Raw genomic sequence first — 18111 nt, 5'->3', positions numbered from 1 at the left:
TCTAAATGCGTGTTAGAGTGTAAGCAGTCTCTGGAGAGAATCGGGACAGGGAGAAGCATACATCTGTATTGGGTCCCAGGGCATATGGGAATAGATGGGAATGAAAAAGCGGACGAATTAGCTAAAAAGGGCGCATCCCTTGAAGCTTGCTCCGTAGACGTCCCAATTAGATTGGGCGAGATTAAGCGAATGCGAGAGGTGCACATGATCGACCAAGCAGAAAAGGCGTGGGTTCAAGCGCGGGGCTGTAAAGTGGCGAAGATTATGTGTAGGTCTTACAACCTTAGACTAACACAGTTGCTTCTATCATTAAAAAGAGAGGACTGTAGACTCATGACGGGTATTCTGACTGGACACTGCCTTCTGGCGTCACATGCCTTTAAATTAGGCTTGGTCAGTGATAGCAGGTGTAGGAAGTGCGGGTTGGAGGAGGAAACGATCGAGCACGTTCTGTGCTCGTGCCCTGCACTTGCCAGGCTAAGACTCCAGCTATTAGGAGTGATACAGCTGTCAGATCTAGAAGCAGCAAGTGGCTTACGTCCTAGGAAGCTTCTAGTATTTGCCAAGAGGACGGAGTTATTTTATAACATAGGTCCTGGTTTTTGATAGGGTTTTTCAGTTTGGTCGTTAAAACAAACTTCTGGTAATACTACGGACTCAATCAGTCTATGTGAGGTCCTCATGGACCGGCCAGTTCAACCTACCTACTCTTCATTACTGCTATCAATCAGGTGTTTATTTCTCACAATAAATAGCTGTTGGCTTTGGTGGTACCACTTTGGAGATTTTTTTTCAACTTAACCTCAACTCGATATCCAATGTAGGATATCAACTGGAGAAACATGTTGAATATTCATTTGAGAACTGTACATTTCTCGAAATCTCTCAAAGGTTGGATAATAATTTGAAAATGCTAATAGCGTTGCAAATCAACTTGAGAACTATAAATTTTACAAAAGTTTTGAAAGGATGGATAGTGATTGGAGAATGAAGTCGGATATCAACTTGAGAACTATTTGGTTTAAGAATAACTAGATAATGATATTGGATATAACCTCCGGAACTAGATATATTTAGCTGGAAAAGAATTTTTTTTTTTTTCATATTTGTTTGGTAAACAAAATCCAGCTGTTGCGGTATTTACAAATTATCTAGAAAATAAAAAACCAATGTTGTCGCACAAAAAAGCCTAGCTCAAAGGTGGCCTTAAACTGTGACTGAAAAACTGCTCAGTAGTTTAACTGGAGTTTAAATTTGACTAAAGTTTAAGCAAACTTAATTTAAGCTTAGCTTAACCAACTACTGGCCTTAGTATATTTAGTATATTAGTATATTTGATTAACCATCTACTATATTAGCAAAATAGTTGGATCAATATTTTGTGTCGTAAGGAAGGACATATGCGGCTTTCGATTCACATCTATAAAATTTTCCTAGGCAAACGGTGTCCTTTTTTTACTCTTGGCTGACACCTCTGCGGAAACATACTTACATATCCAAATAGTAGCGTAATAGGTGATGTAAAACACATCACTTGGCATGGAAAGCCCCCCCACTTCCCTTCATATGTATAAAAATAACTCTATTAAATCTATAAAACGTACCGTTGACGATTTCTCATATCCGTACGATGTTCAAACATCATTACAGCAAATGGTCCATCGGGTGGCCGCAGCTCCTGTGATGTTCTTATATAAAGATAAGCCAATAGAATTGCTGGCGCACAATACCTGCAAAAATTGTGATAAATTAGCTGAATCAAACCAGTTGGTATATACAAAAAAACCACAAATGCATATAGCCTAAGTAATGTATGATTTTCAGTACAAGTGAAACGAAATGATTATTAAAAAGTATTGTTTTATCTTTCTAATATTCAGCTGTTCGTTGCATCAAAGTAAAGAAAAGAATAGATAATCTATGAATTCAGTAATAATAAAATGTTCAGAAGAAAATCTGTAAAGCATTGCTCTTTATAAGGCGATACAAGCAAGATCTATCACATCAGCTTAGCACTTCACTGTAAGCGTTTCCTGCGCTCCTTCTCGAGAAGCGAATTGGCAAGATTTTGAGTAAATGAGCTGTTCGATCGAAAGAGAAAAGAAAAGGTATTTCATGTAGGAGTGGGAAAGTAAGGTAAAGAAAGAGATACAGTGAGGGTACTGACAGGAAAAGGGATAAGAAATGGATCGTAGAAAAGAAGAAAAACGTGAAGTGAGTGACACAGGAAGGAAAAAGAGTTATTTTTAAAATATGGTTAAGCCAATTTCTTGGCCGAACACCGCTAGTTTTATATACATAAAAATAGTTCAAAGTCATCAAAAACAATGTATAGCATTCTCCTTTCCCGATTTCGCTCCATCGGACTTTTAAAATTCTTTGGAGATTAACTCTGAGTTCCAAAGTACTGGAAGGGGTAGGGCCTGCGGTGTACTGTCCTGATCCAGAAATAAACATGTCTATAAGCTGAAAAATCACTGTCGGTTTTTTACGGCGGAAGTAGTGGCCGTTACCAAGACAAGCTTCTTGTATTTGCCAAGAGGACGGAGTTATTTTATAACAACGGTCCTATTTTCTGATAGGGTCTCTCGACTTGGTCAATAAGAAAACTTCGAGTAACCCTATGGGCCTAACGATTTCCGATTTGTGCTCCTTTTTCTCTTCTGCTTTTTCCCTTTCATTTTATCTACAGCACCCTAACGCTTTCCGGCTTGTTTCCTTGCTTCTTACCTTTCACCTTTTCTGCTTCCCTCTCTCGATTTTTCCTTTCACTTGTTCTAAGCGGAGTTGCCTCTCGGCAGTGATTTGGTAAACAAAATTTGGCCAATTTTTATGAAAAATTAAAAGGACCACGAGGCAAATTGGAAGAGAAGCTCGGCCTTAATCTCTTCAGAAGTATATTGAGAATTGCATTTATTTTTTTATTTTTTAGTGAATTACACTATCATATGAAGTGGGCGTAGCAGCAGATATATATTTTGTGTACCTCAAATGGGTCTTTATTTACCGGTTAGTTGAACCTAACTGTACAATCCATCTTATATGTGAAAAAGTGTACTTATAAATCTTATCGGCTATAAAGCAAAAACAATCTTTTATAGGTAAAAACAATCGTTTGTTAATAATTCTTTGTTGTTTGTGTATTACGAATGTAAATAAAAGTTATCGTGGGTGTATGTATGTTCGTAGGGACTTAATTTGAATTTTATCATCATAAACCACAATTATATTTATGAATAACAGTACATGCGGCTCTAATGTTAGTAGGTACATATATACAGCAGTGAACAAAAAAATAGCAGTGGCAACTTTTATCAAATCTTATCAATTTTAGAGCTAACGATTTCTTCTTGAACACAGGCGAGACGTTCGAGACTTGAGAAATCGAGAACTCGGCTTCTCGCGAGATTTTCGATTCTCGAAATACTCGTTAAACTCGCGAACTTCTCGGCATTCAATTTAGCCGCTGTATTCCATTTATTTCGGTGTGTTTTATTTGCGGTTAAGTGGAAAATTTTCAATTGTGCTCCAGAAGAATCGTAGGCTCTATATAAAACTGCAAGTGCATTTCGAAATTCGAGCAAGAAATTTGTTCTCGACCAAACCCGAGATTTCGTAAATTCTAATTAATTTCTTTTTTCCCACTTTCGATATTTTAAGAAAAACTTCTATGCAGTTTGTTAGAAACACTATACAAATCAATCTTCAAAATGCTTTCGATAAAATTCGCATATTCCAAAAAAACAAACGTTACCTTCGTAATGTTTATCTGGAATTATCTGAATTTTTTTTTGAGTATGCAGTTATGTAGCCCAAAAATTTTATAGATATGTATCTCAAATTCGATTTTGAATTTTTTGTCATGCAAAATAATTTACACATTTTATATATTCAAATCGAAAACACCCATAGAAAAAAAAATTGTGAAAAGTATTCCGCTTGGAAAAAATCCAGGACGGATGAAAAATGGAATGCCTTTAAAACTGCTATTAACGAAGCTACTTCAGTTATTAGGCGAGAAAAGCGAAAGTAATACCTTAATAAGAATCCTGAATCCTGTATTGCGCTGCAATGTTTTGGGCCGCAATCTGAGAAACCTTCGGGTACATGCTAGTAACAATTTAGAATGCTCGCTAGAGCCTGACACTCTTAACGATGCTTTTGTCAACCGTACTACCTTTTCAGGTTCGCCCGCTCCTCGTCTCACTTACTCGTGTCCTGCTAATAATGTTGGTCAAATGTTTGAGTTTAGTACTGTGTCGGCATTAGATGTTGCAAAATGTGTGTTTAAAATACGGTCTAATGCGGTTGGTGTAGATGGAATTCCCCTAAAATTTATTAAAATTATTCTTCCGATTATCCTACTTATGCTTACCCATATCATAAACCACTGCTCCACGATATCTTGCTTTCCTGATGTATGAAAGATTGCAAATATGATTCCTGTAGCTAAAGCTAAATCTGCATGCAGTCCCAGTGATTTTCGTCCTATAAGTATCTTGCCGGCACTGTCTAAAGTAATTGTATCTCCGTTCCAGTCTGGTTTTAGGGTTTTAGGGCCAAGCACAGCTGTACCACGAATATCATGAAAATACTTGGCGACGTCCGCATACCATTTGACAAGAACCGTATGACGCTGCTGTGCTTGCTAGATTTTTCTAAGGCGTTTGATTCCGTCAATCATGCACTACTGTGTTCAAAGATAGTAAGATAATTTGGGTTTAGAGAATTTGCTGTGCGGCTAATGAAAAGTTATTTGGAAGGTCGACACCAGCGTGTAAAAGTTGCCTCTGAAGTCTCTGAGCTGCGACCTCTTTTAGTTGGCGTTCCACACGGTTCTATACTAGGCCCACTTCTGTTTAGCATGTTTGCCAATGCCGTGTTTAGTACGTGCCAGTCCGCTCAAATTCATGCTTATGCTGTTGATATACAGCTTTACATGTCACGCCCTCTTGAGGAGACTATTGAATTATGTTCTGATTTCAACAAAGACCTATGATTTATCGCATCTTGGGCTTCGCAAAACGGCCTCTGCTTGAACTGCTCTAAGGCCTAAGTTCTCCCTATATGTAACAGACGCGTGGCCTCCTCAACCATTCCACCCTTATTTTGAGGAGATGAGAGTGTACAATTTGTGTCAAAGGTTACTAATCTAGATTCTATCATTAATTCTAACCTAACGTGTACCGATCATGTCAACTCTATCATACGTAAAGTTTATTATGTTTTACGTAACATACGATTTTCTGCCTCATATACTCCTGTTGCCATTAGGGGAAAGCTCGCTATACAACTTATACTACCGATCATTTGTTATCCTGAACTCATCTATAGCAAGATGGACTCCCAGTCTGCTCATAAAATTGAAGGTGTGTTCAATAATGTCACGAGATATGTATACGGACTAACAATCTGGTCTGGAAATCTAGCATCTTGGGCTGTGAAATTTTGGAGTATTTAAAGGCAAGAAATTGTATCTTTCTTTATCGTCTGATGGCGGTGAAAAAGCCTAATTACCTATATGAGAAACTGATATTTCCAAGCTCTGACTTGACTGTTCCCAACTTTTCACTTCTACCCTCTGCAAGACTATTTTTTGTCAACGCTGTTCGAGTTTGGAATTCCATCCCAGTTTCTATTAAGAATGGTCTAAATAAAACCAACTTTAAGAAAACTTTACATTCATACTTTCACTGATTTATATATGTACAACGACGAGATTTTCTATCTACGTTTTCATTTACATAATATTTATCATATAGTTAGTTAAATTCTTTAATTACATATATATATATAATTTTTGTTATTGTGTTGCAAATGTTAAATTTTTACATTTTATTTCAATGTTTTACCATTACTATTGTGACGAATGTTAGCAACACTAAGGGATACTATCATCTCTAAGCCGATACTAAGCAGTCACTTGTATCTACATTAACAAATCAATCATTATGTCTACACATATGTACGTACACGCAGCGGAGAGAAACGCAAAAACACATGCATATATCTTATCTGAAATGCTCACTAAAGTAGGCAATCATTTGTGCAAGTATCACTTACATATACACGCGCATATGAGAAGCTATAAATGTGCATCTGTAGTTATAGCTGGTAATTTTATAGCTGGTAACCAAGTAGTAAATTCTAGAAACGCCTAGTATGCGAACGAGGAAATCGAAAAGTATAAAAGAGCGCAAACTGAGCAATCATAGAATCAGTTTGATTTAAGCACGTTATCTGTCGAGAAGTAGAAGTGTTATTGTGAAGTACTTTAATAAAGGCCATTTTGCATTATTGAATATTGGAGTTATTTATTCAACAGTTTAGCGATACGAACGTTAGTAGAAGGTTGCAAATAAGCGGAATTTCCCTAAATTCGTTACACTATTAATATTTAGTTTTAAGCTTGCTAATGAGTAACTTATATATTTCTTGTATATTTAACTGCTATGCTAAAAAAGATCAATTATCGATCGTACTGCACTAATACATTGTTTTAAATAAATTGAAATTGAATTGAAATTGAATATCTGCGAGAGAAGACTTAAGGCTCACGATGGGCATACTGACTGGACACTGCCTTCTGGCGTCACATGCTTATAAGTTAGGCCCAGTCAGTAACAGTAAGTTTAGAAAATGTGAGCTGCAGGAAAAAACGGTTGAGCATATTCTGTGTTCATGTCCTACGCTCGCCAGGTTAAGGCTCCAGCTATTAGGGGCGGCAGAGTTGTCAGATCCCGAGGCAGGAATTAGGCTAGTTCCTAGAAAATTGCTAGTATTTGCCAAACGGAGTTATTCTAAAACATATGTCCTGGAATCTGATTGGGGTTCTTCCGCTTGGACACATTCAGTCTATGTGAGGCCTTTATTGACCGGCTAGCTCAACCTAACCTAACCTAATGAGAATATCCGGAGACATATAATTTTTACTTTGTCAGACTAAAACTGATTGGGTTACACAATTGCATACCCGTAAAAAAATTCAAACAATTCCAGATAAAAAGTTTGAAGCTGTCCTCAATTTTTGAATTTTCGAATTTTTTCGAAAACTTTTTAAAATTGATTTACATAGTTTAAGTTACAAACTGCATAGAAGTTTTTTCGTAAACTATCTAAAATAGAAAAAAAAAAGAAAGTGAGTGACGAACTTTGATAAAAATTCCCAGTGCTATTTTTCTGTTCAGTACTGTGCATTCATTTGTCTATGCTTGAGTGAACAAGAATGAAAAAAATCCCTATAACACTCAAAGCACGGGAAGTGATGTTAATTTATATTAATAAAGGTGAGTGTTATGAGTCTTATTATTGTAAATTATATGTTATTGAAATGTAAATCTTTTTTTAATAACAAAACAGAATGTTAAATGTTTATAATCTTTTGTTTTGTAACTATTTATGGTATATGAGTTACGAAAGCAACAAACAGCTGACACAAATTTACCAATAATTATGCAAATTTTTTTTTATGCGTACTTATTGATGCAACACAAATTATTTAATGATAAAAATACTCATTTGAATTTTCCATACTCACATAAGCAGAAAGAGGCCACGCATATATTCGTGCATATCATCCATTAAGTTTACAACACATAGACCGATACCATCCAATTTGGCTACATAATCCTGTAAAGAGAAGCCGAAACCGAAATGTGGTTTAATAAATTATGTTAATGACTTTATTAGAAAATATTTCAGAGGTAGCTACAAGAGCGACTTCGAATGCTCTTATATTCGATTATAAGTATTCGATTCGTTGAAATCGTACGTTGTCGATTTTTCGGGTTAAAAAATATAATTAGGTTTGCGCATAGCACTGCGGCCTGAACTCTGCTGTGCCCTCTTTTCTGCATAGCGCTTAATACAGATCTAGATCCCACATAAAGTGAAGAGAGTGTAAGAACCTCTTCTCTGGCCAAAGGAATTCCATACGCTTAAGTCTTCTCCCGAAGAAAGCATCGCTCTAAAGAAAAATGTGGTTTATGTGGTTTGCAGTGTCTTCCGTCATATCACAGAACCAATAGAAACCACAACTTGCTTCATTGTATATTTCATAATATTGAATAAAATTTAAAAAATAAACACGATGGGTTAGCCAAGGTGTCTGTTAGCCATAAAAACTTTGACAAACTTCTTGAAATTCTTGGATCCTAAGTGGTCTCCAAGCTAGGTATACGGCAAGATATTCCAATTTCTCACAACACCACGCTGACTGCATCAGTGATGTTTATGAAAATCTTCGACTTATTTGGCTAAGGAGAGGCATTATCTCTATCGTAAGATTATGTCATAGTACACTTTATATTATATCATAACAAGAAAGAAATTCGTTGTCGCCAATTTAGCTCTTTTGCTCCCTCTCTTCTTCAAACAGTTTGTATCCGATAGCATGCAAATCTATTGCAGGGAATAGTTCAGGTCCTTTGGAATTGTTAACCGTTATATTTCTTGCAAGATTATCTGCTTGCTTATAGCCCTACACACCGTTATGAGCTGGTGCTCAGCCAAGTAGAACAAAAAAACGTGAAGAGAAGCTCTTCCACTTTTCAGCTTTTCCACCAATTCTAAGACCAGGAAGTATTCAAGGATTGAGTTCGGGACCACAAAATCAAGCTGCCATATCGTCCGGTATTTTCGAATTATTGGTGTACCTATCAATCTACTTTACGATTTTGTATAGCGCAGTAGCTTTTGTACTGCACAAGTCAAACAATGTGCTTTCAAATTTGCCTACTGTAATTATGACAATATCCCTAAAAACTAGTTACTTTCTCCAAAAACACTCAAAACAAGTGGTAACAGGACTCCTCCTTTGCAGACCTTCTATTTCGAAAATGCACCACTCTGGTTAAGAGCAAAGATTTTTCCAAATCACGGATAGACTGGCCTTTATGCGTGGAGCAAGGTGCAGAGAACTATCTCTACGGACACGAGAACCCGGAGACAAAAACTCTTTTCTCATGTTCGATGAAAAAGCGCTGAACTGTTGGATCGATCTGCCCTATACAACCTCGTGGTAAACTAAGAAAGCCTAGGGTTACATAGGATGTAATATCGCTTTGTGTAGCATCAAAAATATTCAGTAGCACCAACACCCCACATTCATATACATATTTACTACTATATACTGTTCCACTGTAACAGCGATCGGCAAACGAATGAGAATGCAGAGACAAACGCCAGCAATCATTTGCTAGCATTTCTTTAGCGAGACAGTCGACTTACCGCGAGTAAGCAAACTTCTTAAACTGTTTATAACGAGTTATATTTAAGTACAAACCGTTTGCATTTCTTGGATCACCGAAGGTGCAACCCACGGTAAGGGAAGTCTGTACAGCGAACACTTTGCGTGAACAGATGTAATACCCTAATCTTGCACAGACCACTTTTGATCAGTGAGTGACCTCGGCCGTCCATTACTTTCGGTGTGTCCGAAGGTTGGGCGTGAAGGAACCTAGTTCCTACCGCCTCCTTTCGCAGACACAAGTGTGTCCACCGCCCATCACCGCCCATCCACCGATTCGTCAGCTGCGACTTGCCGGACATCGATTTCATCAACCACAGGTTGCTTGGAAATTCGTCAACCGATTTATGATCTGCGCATCGCCGAGTCACTAATCCCATCCACTGACACCCACCTATCCACAAACTAATCAGCTATGACTCACCGGGCATCAATTTTACCAACCACACTTGTGACTCGATCTACCGATTCACCAATCCTATTAACCCACATCCGGTAGTTCTCCGATTTGTCACCCACAACACGCCATTTATCGATTCCACCAACCACGGGTTTATTAGGGATCTATCCAAAAATTCATTATCGCCGCCACCGGCCACCAGTCCACCCGCTAAGACACAAGTACGCTGCAAACCCCGTCCAACTATACACCGTTCACCGAAACCCGGTCATCGAAAACCTACTACAACCACAACCACAACCGATACACCGTTCACCAATTCCTACGCCTGTCCACCGATTCCACTGACAGCCGGACGCTTTCCTTCCATCTCCTACGCCTTCCCCTGCCATTAATCAGCGCATGGTTACAGTTTCCCCCTTATAGATACAATTATCCACCACGGTGTGTGTGTGTGCAAGTCCTACAACTAAAAAAATTAAGTATTTGAGTTAGAAAGGAAATAGGTGCCTTATCGACCGCTATGCATTAGTTTTGTCAACTTCACCTACCCGTGGCAAATTCTGTTTACTACAAGGTAATATTTAAATTCCCCGAAGTGACAGCCAATTCAGATAATTTAATCATTTAATCATCCATCAGGAAAGTAAGTAAGAACAAATTTAAATTTCTTTGTCATTTATCTTGTGCAAAAATAAAAAACATATGGAGCATGACAAAGCATTTTATAATCAATGAATTTTTATACTCATTTGAGCAGAGCTCACAGAGTATATTAAGTTTGATTGGATAACGGTTGGTTGTACAGGTATAAAGGAATCGAGATAGATATAGACTTCCATATATCAAAATCATCAGGATCGAAAAAAATTTGATTGAGCCATGTCCTTCCGTCCGTCCGTCCGTTAACACGATAACTTGAGTAAATTTTGAGGTATCTTGATAAAATTTGGTATGTAGGTTCCTGAGCACTCATCTCAGATCGCTATTTAAAATGAACGATATCGGACTATAACCACGCCCACTTTTTCGATATCGAAAATTTCGAAAAACCGAAAAAGTGCGATAATTCATTACAAAAGACAGAAACTTGGTATATGAGTTGAACTTATGACGCAGAATAGCAAATTAGTAAAATTTTGGACAATGGGCGTGGCACCGCCCACTTTTAAAAGAAGGTAATTTAAAAGTTTTGCAAGCTGTAATTTGGCAGTCGTTGAAGATATCATGATGAAATTTGGCAGGAACGTTACTCCTATTACTATATGTACGCTTAATAAAAATTAGCAAAATCGGAGAAGGACCACGCCCACTTTTAAAAAAAAATTTTTTTAAAGTTAAATTTTAACAAAAAATTTAATATCTTTACAGTATATAAGTAAATTATGTCAACATTCAACTCCAGTAATGATATGGTGCAACAAAATACAAAAATAAAAGAAAATTTCAAAATGGGCGTAGTTCCGCCCTTTTTCATTTAATTTGTCTAGGATAGTTTTAATGCCATAAATCGAACAAAAATTTACCAATCCTTTTGAAATTTGACATGGGCATAGACTTTATGACGTTAACTGTTTTCTGTGAAAATAAGCGAAATCGGTTGAAGCCACGCCCAGTTTTTATACACAGTCGACCGTCTGTCCTTCCGCTCGGCCGTTAAAACGATAACTTGAGCAAAAATCGACATATCTTTACTGAACTTAGTTCACGTACTTATCTGAACTCACTTTATCTTGGTATAAAAAATGAACGAAATCCGACTATGACAACGCCCACTTTTTCGATATCGAAAATTACGAAAAATGCCATAATTCTATACCAAATACGAAAAAAGGGATGAAACATGGTAATTGGATTGGTTTATTGACGCGAAATATAACTTTAGAAAAAAACTTTGTAAAATGCATGTGACTCCTACCATATTAAGTAGAAGAAAATGAAAAAGTTCTGCAGTGCGAAATCAAAAGCCCTTGCAATCTTGGCAGGAATACTGTTCGTGGTATTACATATATAAATAAATTAGCGGTACCCGACAGATGATGTTCTGGGTCACCCTGGTACACATTTTGGTCGATATCTGGAAAATGCCTTCACATATACAACTACCACCACTCCCTTTTTAAACTCTCATTAATACCTTTCATTTGATACCCATATCGTACAAACAAATTCTAGGGTCACCCCTGGTCCACCTTTATGGCGATATCTCGAAACGGCGTCCACCTATAGAACTATGACCCACTCCCTCATAAAGTACTCTTTAGTGCCTTTCATTTGATAGGCATGTCATACAAACACATTCCAGGGTTTCCCTCGGTTCATTTTCCTACATGGTTATTTTCACTTATGTTGTCACCATAGCTCTCAACTGAGTATGTAATGTTCGGTTACACCCGAACTTAACCTTCTTTACTTGTTAATATAAGCAACACACGTGCCAGATGGTGGGGATATAAAGCGAACTTCTGCAAGTCATATTGAAATGCTGTAGTTACATTTTCTGTCTTTTTGCTGATGCGTGGAAAGGAATATATGTATGTACAAGTGTCACAGAGTTTCATACATCTAAGCAGCTTGAGAGACCAAATATCCCTTCCAAGCGGTAACAGATGCGAAATGGAATCACCAAAGCCTTAAAATATTTTCTGGAGAAAAATTATCTCTGAAAGGCTTAATAATTAGAGTATGGTCGTTACTTGTGCTCTCAGAATTTGTACGAAGTTATAATTTAAGTTTAATAAGCATCAAAACTGTGAAAAAATTCAGTTTGTTTAAGATATTGTAACGAATATTAGCAGCACTAAGGGATACTATCATCTCTAAGCCGATGCTAAGCAATGACTTGATGCACATCACTGATTCAATCATTATATTCAATCATTCATTCAATCATTATGTCTACACATATGTACGTACACGCAGCGGAGAAACAACGCACCAACACATGCAGATATCTTATCTGAGATGCTACCAAAATTATGCAATTATAATTGTGAAGGTGTCGTTCACAAATACACGCGCATATTGGAGCTACATACGTGCATCTGTAGTTGTAATTATATACCAGTAACTAATAATAATTATTTTATTTTATATTACATCCCAGCACTCATTGCGTGACACTACTTTTGACTTTAATGCGCTACTATAGCGAATTTGCTCTGACTCTGGATCTGGAAGGTAGGCTTCATTATAGTAATTAATAAGGTCTTGGGCATGTTGTTATTGCACTCTTCAAACTTCTTATATGACGCCAGTTTTCAGCTCACAGAAGTTCAGAATAAACTACAGCCCGCTGTGCTGGGTTTTGTCCTTGTCATTTGTGGGGTTGTTGCAGATGAACTGAAATGAATGGCTCTTGGCATTCTCAGAGCTTAATGGGATATCAAGAATATCACTGGATGTTGGACAAGCATACATATGAGGAACAAAGCTTCATGACAATAATTATCTGGGATTCAAGGGGTTGTGTAGCGCAACATATAGCTTCTCCAACCCAATTGTCAACCTCACCTTCGAGCGGCGAATCCCGTTTCACTAACAGACGAGGCTCTGGCGACCCCAAGCTCCTCATGGAACTTGGTGGTGGGGAGGGAGGGATGGCCTGAAGGTTCAATGTGGCCATATAAATCGTTCCCGAGATGGTCGGGCCAGCACCTTAATGGTGCTTTGTTACCGGAGCGTATCGGATCTGTATCCGACAAAGGACCATCACATCGATAACACTCATCGATAACACTCCCCAAAGCCTTCGGGGAGTAACCTAATCGCTACAACAACAACAACAACAATAATTATCTCCTTAACTCACTTAGCAGATAAAGTAAAAATAAGTACTCAGAGGAGCTTAAAGGCCGAGATTCTCTTCTAATCTGCGTTGTTGTTGTTGTAGCGAAAAGGCCACACCCCAAAGGCCTTGAAGAGTGTTAGCGATGTTGATGGTCCTTTGTCGGATGCGGATGCGGTAACAAGCACCATTATTGTAGTAGGCCGACCATCTCGGGAATGTATGACCACATGAAACCCTCTAGGCCATACGCCCTCCCACCCCCAAGATGAGCAATTAGGGGTGGCCAGAGTCTGGTCTGTTGAAGAAACAAGATTTGCTACGGGTATGTGAGGTTGACAATTGGGTTGTAGAAGCTATATATTGCGCTGGCAACCCGTTGAAAAGGTTGCGATACACAACCTCTGAATCAATTTGGTGTTTTAGTTACCTCTTACGACAGGCTTACCTGCCGCGGGTGTATTCTAAGCCCGTTAACCCACATGTTTTTATGCTGTCTCTGCAGGGCAGATATAAAGCATATACATTTTAGAGAAACTTTTCATGGCAGAAACACATTCGGGGTGTTAACCAAATCACTGCGGAGGGGCGACCTCGCTTAGAAAATTTTTTTAAATTGAAATAACTTTTTTTTTTTTTATAAATATGTGATGTTACCCTGTCCGGGTCTTGAACCTACGACTTTGGGTGTGGTAGGCGGAGTATGCCGCCACCCAGGGCCGTAGAGAGAAAATCCGGGCCCGAGACTTAACAATTTACGGGCCCCCTATAAAAAAATCCACTAATACATTTGATTATATTTGACTAACTTGAATTAATGACGTCCCCGGAGCCACATTACTGAATTCTAGGTTTATTTGCTAGAACCTCTCCTTCCTTGACATGTTCGTGGCGGTAGCTTGCTCGCCTAAAATAATTATAAAAATTCCTATGTAACAAGACAGCGCTTAAGTTATATCTTCTGTCAAGGCCAGAATATTAAATGAGCCATTTTTATTATTTTTGTTTTTTTTGTGATTTTATTGCGACTGCTGATTGAAGCATCCCATTTCGGGATTTGTTTTGAAAGTGCCCTATATCAGAATTAGGTTTAAGAACGTCTTATCTCACCCTATAGATGTATATTATGATAAAATGTATTGAATTCATGCTCAGATATGCAGCTTTTGAATCAAATTATGAACTTCGACGTTCTACAAACAAATTCTTAAACAATAATCAAAGCAGTATAACTTTGTAACTTTCTCAAAATATTTATTAAATAAAATAATTAAAAAAAAATGTTTAAGTTAAACGGTTTTATTGAAAACAATACTTACATGAAGTAATAATAATACTAAAAGCTAGAAAATAATTAGATGGGTCCTAGGCAGTAGTCATCACACTCCTCATCAATGAAATTTCTAAAAATGTGAAGCGTAGCATAACCTTATTAAGGTTCAGTTGGTCTTATTTATGACTATCAATAGAAATTTGACGCGTCCAACGCTTGTATTTAATTGTCTGGTCAACGCCGTAGATTGATGTGGAGCGTGGTGACTAGTACCTAGGCCCTACCTAAATATTTTCCAGCTTTTAGTATTATCTATTATTACTTCATGTAAGTATTGTTTTCAATAAAACCGTTTAACTTAAACATTTTTTTTTTATTATTTTATTTTCAAGTGTTTAGTCTTTATTGAATTGCCTATTATTTCTCATTCTATTTAGTTCATTCAGTGGCTCATTATTACAAGGAATCTTTCCTGACAATTTGTTACAATCTAAGTCCTCAATACATAATCCTTCCAAAGACTTTACTCGACTCTGCGCCACGTATGCTTGTCCCTTCTCGAACTCCAAAATATTTTGATGTCACTTCTGCCGGACTATATGTAATATTTGTTCCAAGTATGAGCCAAATCGGACATCATATGTCGCTTTCTATTCATTTATGTATTATGTGTTCCAAATATGGACCAAATCGGACCACCAATACGATTTTTTGAATATCGCGATCCTTGCGCCACCTAGCGGGAATTTTTTCCATATCTCGCTTTCTATTCATGTATGTATTATGTGTTCCAAATATGAGTCAAATCGGAAAACAAATACGATTTTTTTAATTTCTCGATCCTTGCGCCACCTAGCGGCGATTTTGTTTCATAGGTTGCTTTCTATTCATGTATGTTTTATGTGCTCCAAATATGAAACAAAATCGGACCACAAATACGATTTTTTGAAATATTTCGATCCATGCGATACCTATCGGGTTTTTTTTTTATTATTGCATTGCCATCGGGTTCTGAACTATATTGGTAGACATATTCCGCGCTACTAATTACGCCAAGGACGAGCCGATTGCTAGGAGCTTTAGATTATGCAATACCTATGCTAGCGTTATTGCTTTTAAGGATAGTATGAGTATATATAAATTGAAATTGTACACTATTTTTAATTGATTAACTGCGTACTATATCTATTATTTTATTGTTATATTCCTAGATAGAATTAAACATCTAGTTGATAATCGCAAAAGTTAAAACTAATACCATAGCCATCCAGAAGCACAACTTATCGCTCCTAGTCGGATCATAGGGCGGAGACAAACGCTCTCCTGCGATTTCTATCAGTCGCTAAACGTCTTATTTCATTCCAGGTGGTGGTGGAAGAGCTCTCATTGAAAATCGTACGCATCCAAGTTTGTCGAGGATGTCCCCTGAGCCGGTAGTGTAGATTGGGGGGTTGTTTGTGAGTGACAGTAGCGTAATATATCTAGTCTGTAAGAATTTAATTCTGTAGGCTGAACTTAAAATAAATAAATAAATAAATAAAAGAAATATTCCAAGTTTCAAGCTTCTAGCTTATCGGGAAGTTACTTAAATTTCAATTACAAAATTCGTGCCAGCCAACTAGCCATCCTTTCAAGTCAAGCAAAATAAAACCGTTTAAAAATGAATAATTCCTTCAAACTTTCTTGTCATTTTCAAAACTAGTATCACTACTAATACACAACTACAGCAGAGAGGATGGAAATAATAAGAGACGTCAGTTTGTAATTTTTGCGAGATACATTTGTAATGTACCACTTGCGGGGTAATTTTAGGTTGCTACTACACATATTCATGAGGCAATTTTGTTTGTTTCGGGGGACTGTATTAATTAAACAACTCATCCTCTTTCCAACAAACACAATATATATATATTAATATAAACTAGTATCGCCTGTGATCAAAATTCGACCAACTTGTATTTTTTTCAACTCAGTCAATGCATCCAGTGTAGAGCAATAATGCGTTAATAGTTGAGCAGTGAGTGGAAATATAGCAAACTGGTCTAACTTAAATTTCTCATTAAAATTTTGAATTTGACCTAAGACGTTATACTTTTTGATTTCATTTTCTACAAACTTTTGAAATGTAATTATTACGCTTTGATATGGAGCTCCTTAAACAAAAATATAAAAAATATGTAAAATCAAACAAAATCGACATAGAATTATGGTGATATGACTTGAAATTGAATTGAAAATTTTCTTTTTCCACACCACTCGGGAAGTACGCCGTTGGCGCGCTACCGAAGTTAGGTTTTGGTGCTCGGTTCCCCAGTAGGCCTATATCACCCATATAAACTACATATACATTAGGCCGGGTCGATTTGTGGGGAGGCAAAAAAATCGCCCATTGCTCTGTGAAAATCATATTCTGGGGATCAAAATAAGAAACTTTGCCGAAGGAATCATACCTCTAAAATGAATTCTGATGTCCCCCAATTTGGGTCGAACTTTTGGGTAGGGGCAAATTTTGAAAAATCCCACTTTGACCCATTTAGAGTGCTCCAATCGAGTCCAAATGTATGACCGACCCCCACTAACTTTGGAGGCCCGACCCACCGATGCCAGTGGCACACCCCCTGGAACCCCCTGGGGGTTCACGATACAAACATTTCAAAAAATCGCCGGTTTACATGAAAAAATCAGCGAAATGCCTTTTTGGAGTTTATATTTTGCATGTCGTAAACATAGTTGTGTGTTTTTTTTATTCAACCGTTTTAAAAAATGAAGGTATCACTGTGACACAATTGCATATCATAAAATTGCTTGTGTTGTTTTTTTAAACCACCACAAGACACAGTAGGTAGAATTGAAATTACCATTTCATTCTTATTACCTTGTCTCGTAGACCATATATAACGCAACAGTTTTTGTGAATGCACTAAGTCGTTGTGAAGAACTCAAAGTGTGAAGTGCTAATTTCAGATACAAAAATATTTCAAAAAAAATAATAAGTGAAGTGACCATTCCAAATCAAAAAGTTTACAATGAATTCACCATCCTCTACACCGCAAGATGAAGCAACTACATCAACAACTATTGAAAACCCAATGAGTCATATACCCAAGCATGATGTTACTGTTTTTGGTCTGTCTACTGATTTAACTGATCTTAATTTACCAACACATCTGGATATCTTGAGATATTATTTTTACTTAAGCGATCGTGCTAAAATAGAACAAAAAAAGTTTTCCCATAAATCATTCACTATTCTTACTTACTTACTTACTTAATTGGCGCTTAACCGTCTAAACGGTTATGGCCGTCCAACAAGGCGCGCCAGTCGCTCCTTCGCTCCGCCAACCGGCGCCAATTGGTCACACCAAGGGAGTTTAAATCGTTTTCCACCTGGTCCTTCCAACGCA

The 18111-nt window shown here is 37.4% G+C and overlaps 1 protein-coding gene across 1 annotated transcript in view; it reads right to left on the bottom strand.

Moving 5' to 3' along the window:
* The window catches only part of LOC137251176 (uncharacterized), a 240619-nt gene that overhangs the window by 23863 nt on the left and 198645 nt on the right, over positions 1 to 18111 (bottom strand). The window contains exons 4-5 of the mRNA XM_067785335.1: positions 7538 to 7629; positions 1605 to 1730 (exon numbers count right to left, since the gene is read on the bottom strand). Coding sequence (XP_067641436.1) covers positions 1605 to 1730; positions 7538 to 7629 — 218 coding nt within the window. The remainder of the gene's footprint in view (positions 1 to 1604; positions 1731 to 7537; positions 7630 to 18111) is intronic.

This window comes from Eurosta solidaginis, chromosome 4 (genome assembly GCF_040869045.1).
Source record: "Eurosta solidaginis isolate ZX-2024a chromosome 4, ASM4086904v1, whole genome shotgun sequence".
In the NCBI taxonomy this organism is placed as follows: domain Eukaryota; kingdom Metazoa; phylum Arthropoda; class Insecta; order Diptera; family Tephritidae; genus Eurosta; species Eurosta solidaginis.
Note: the sequence above shows the minus strand (reverse complement) of the source record. Positions and strands in the feature narration are given on the sequence as shown.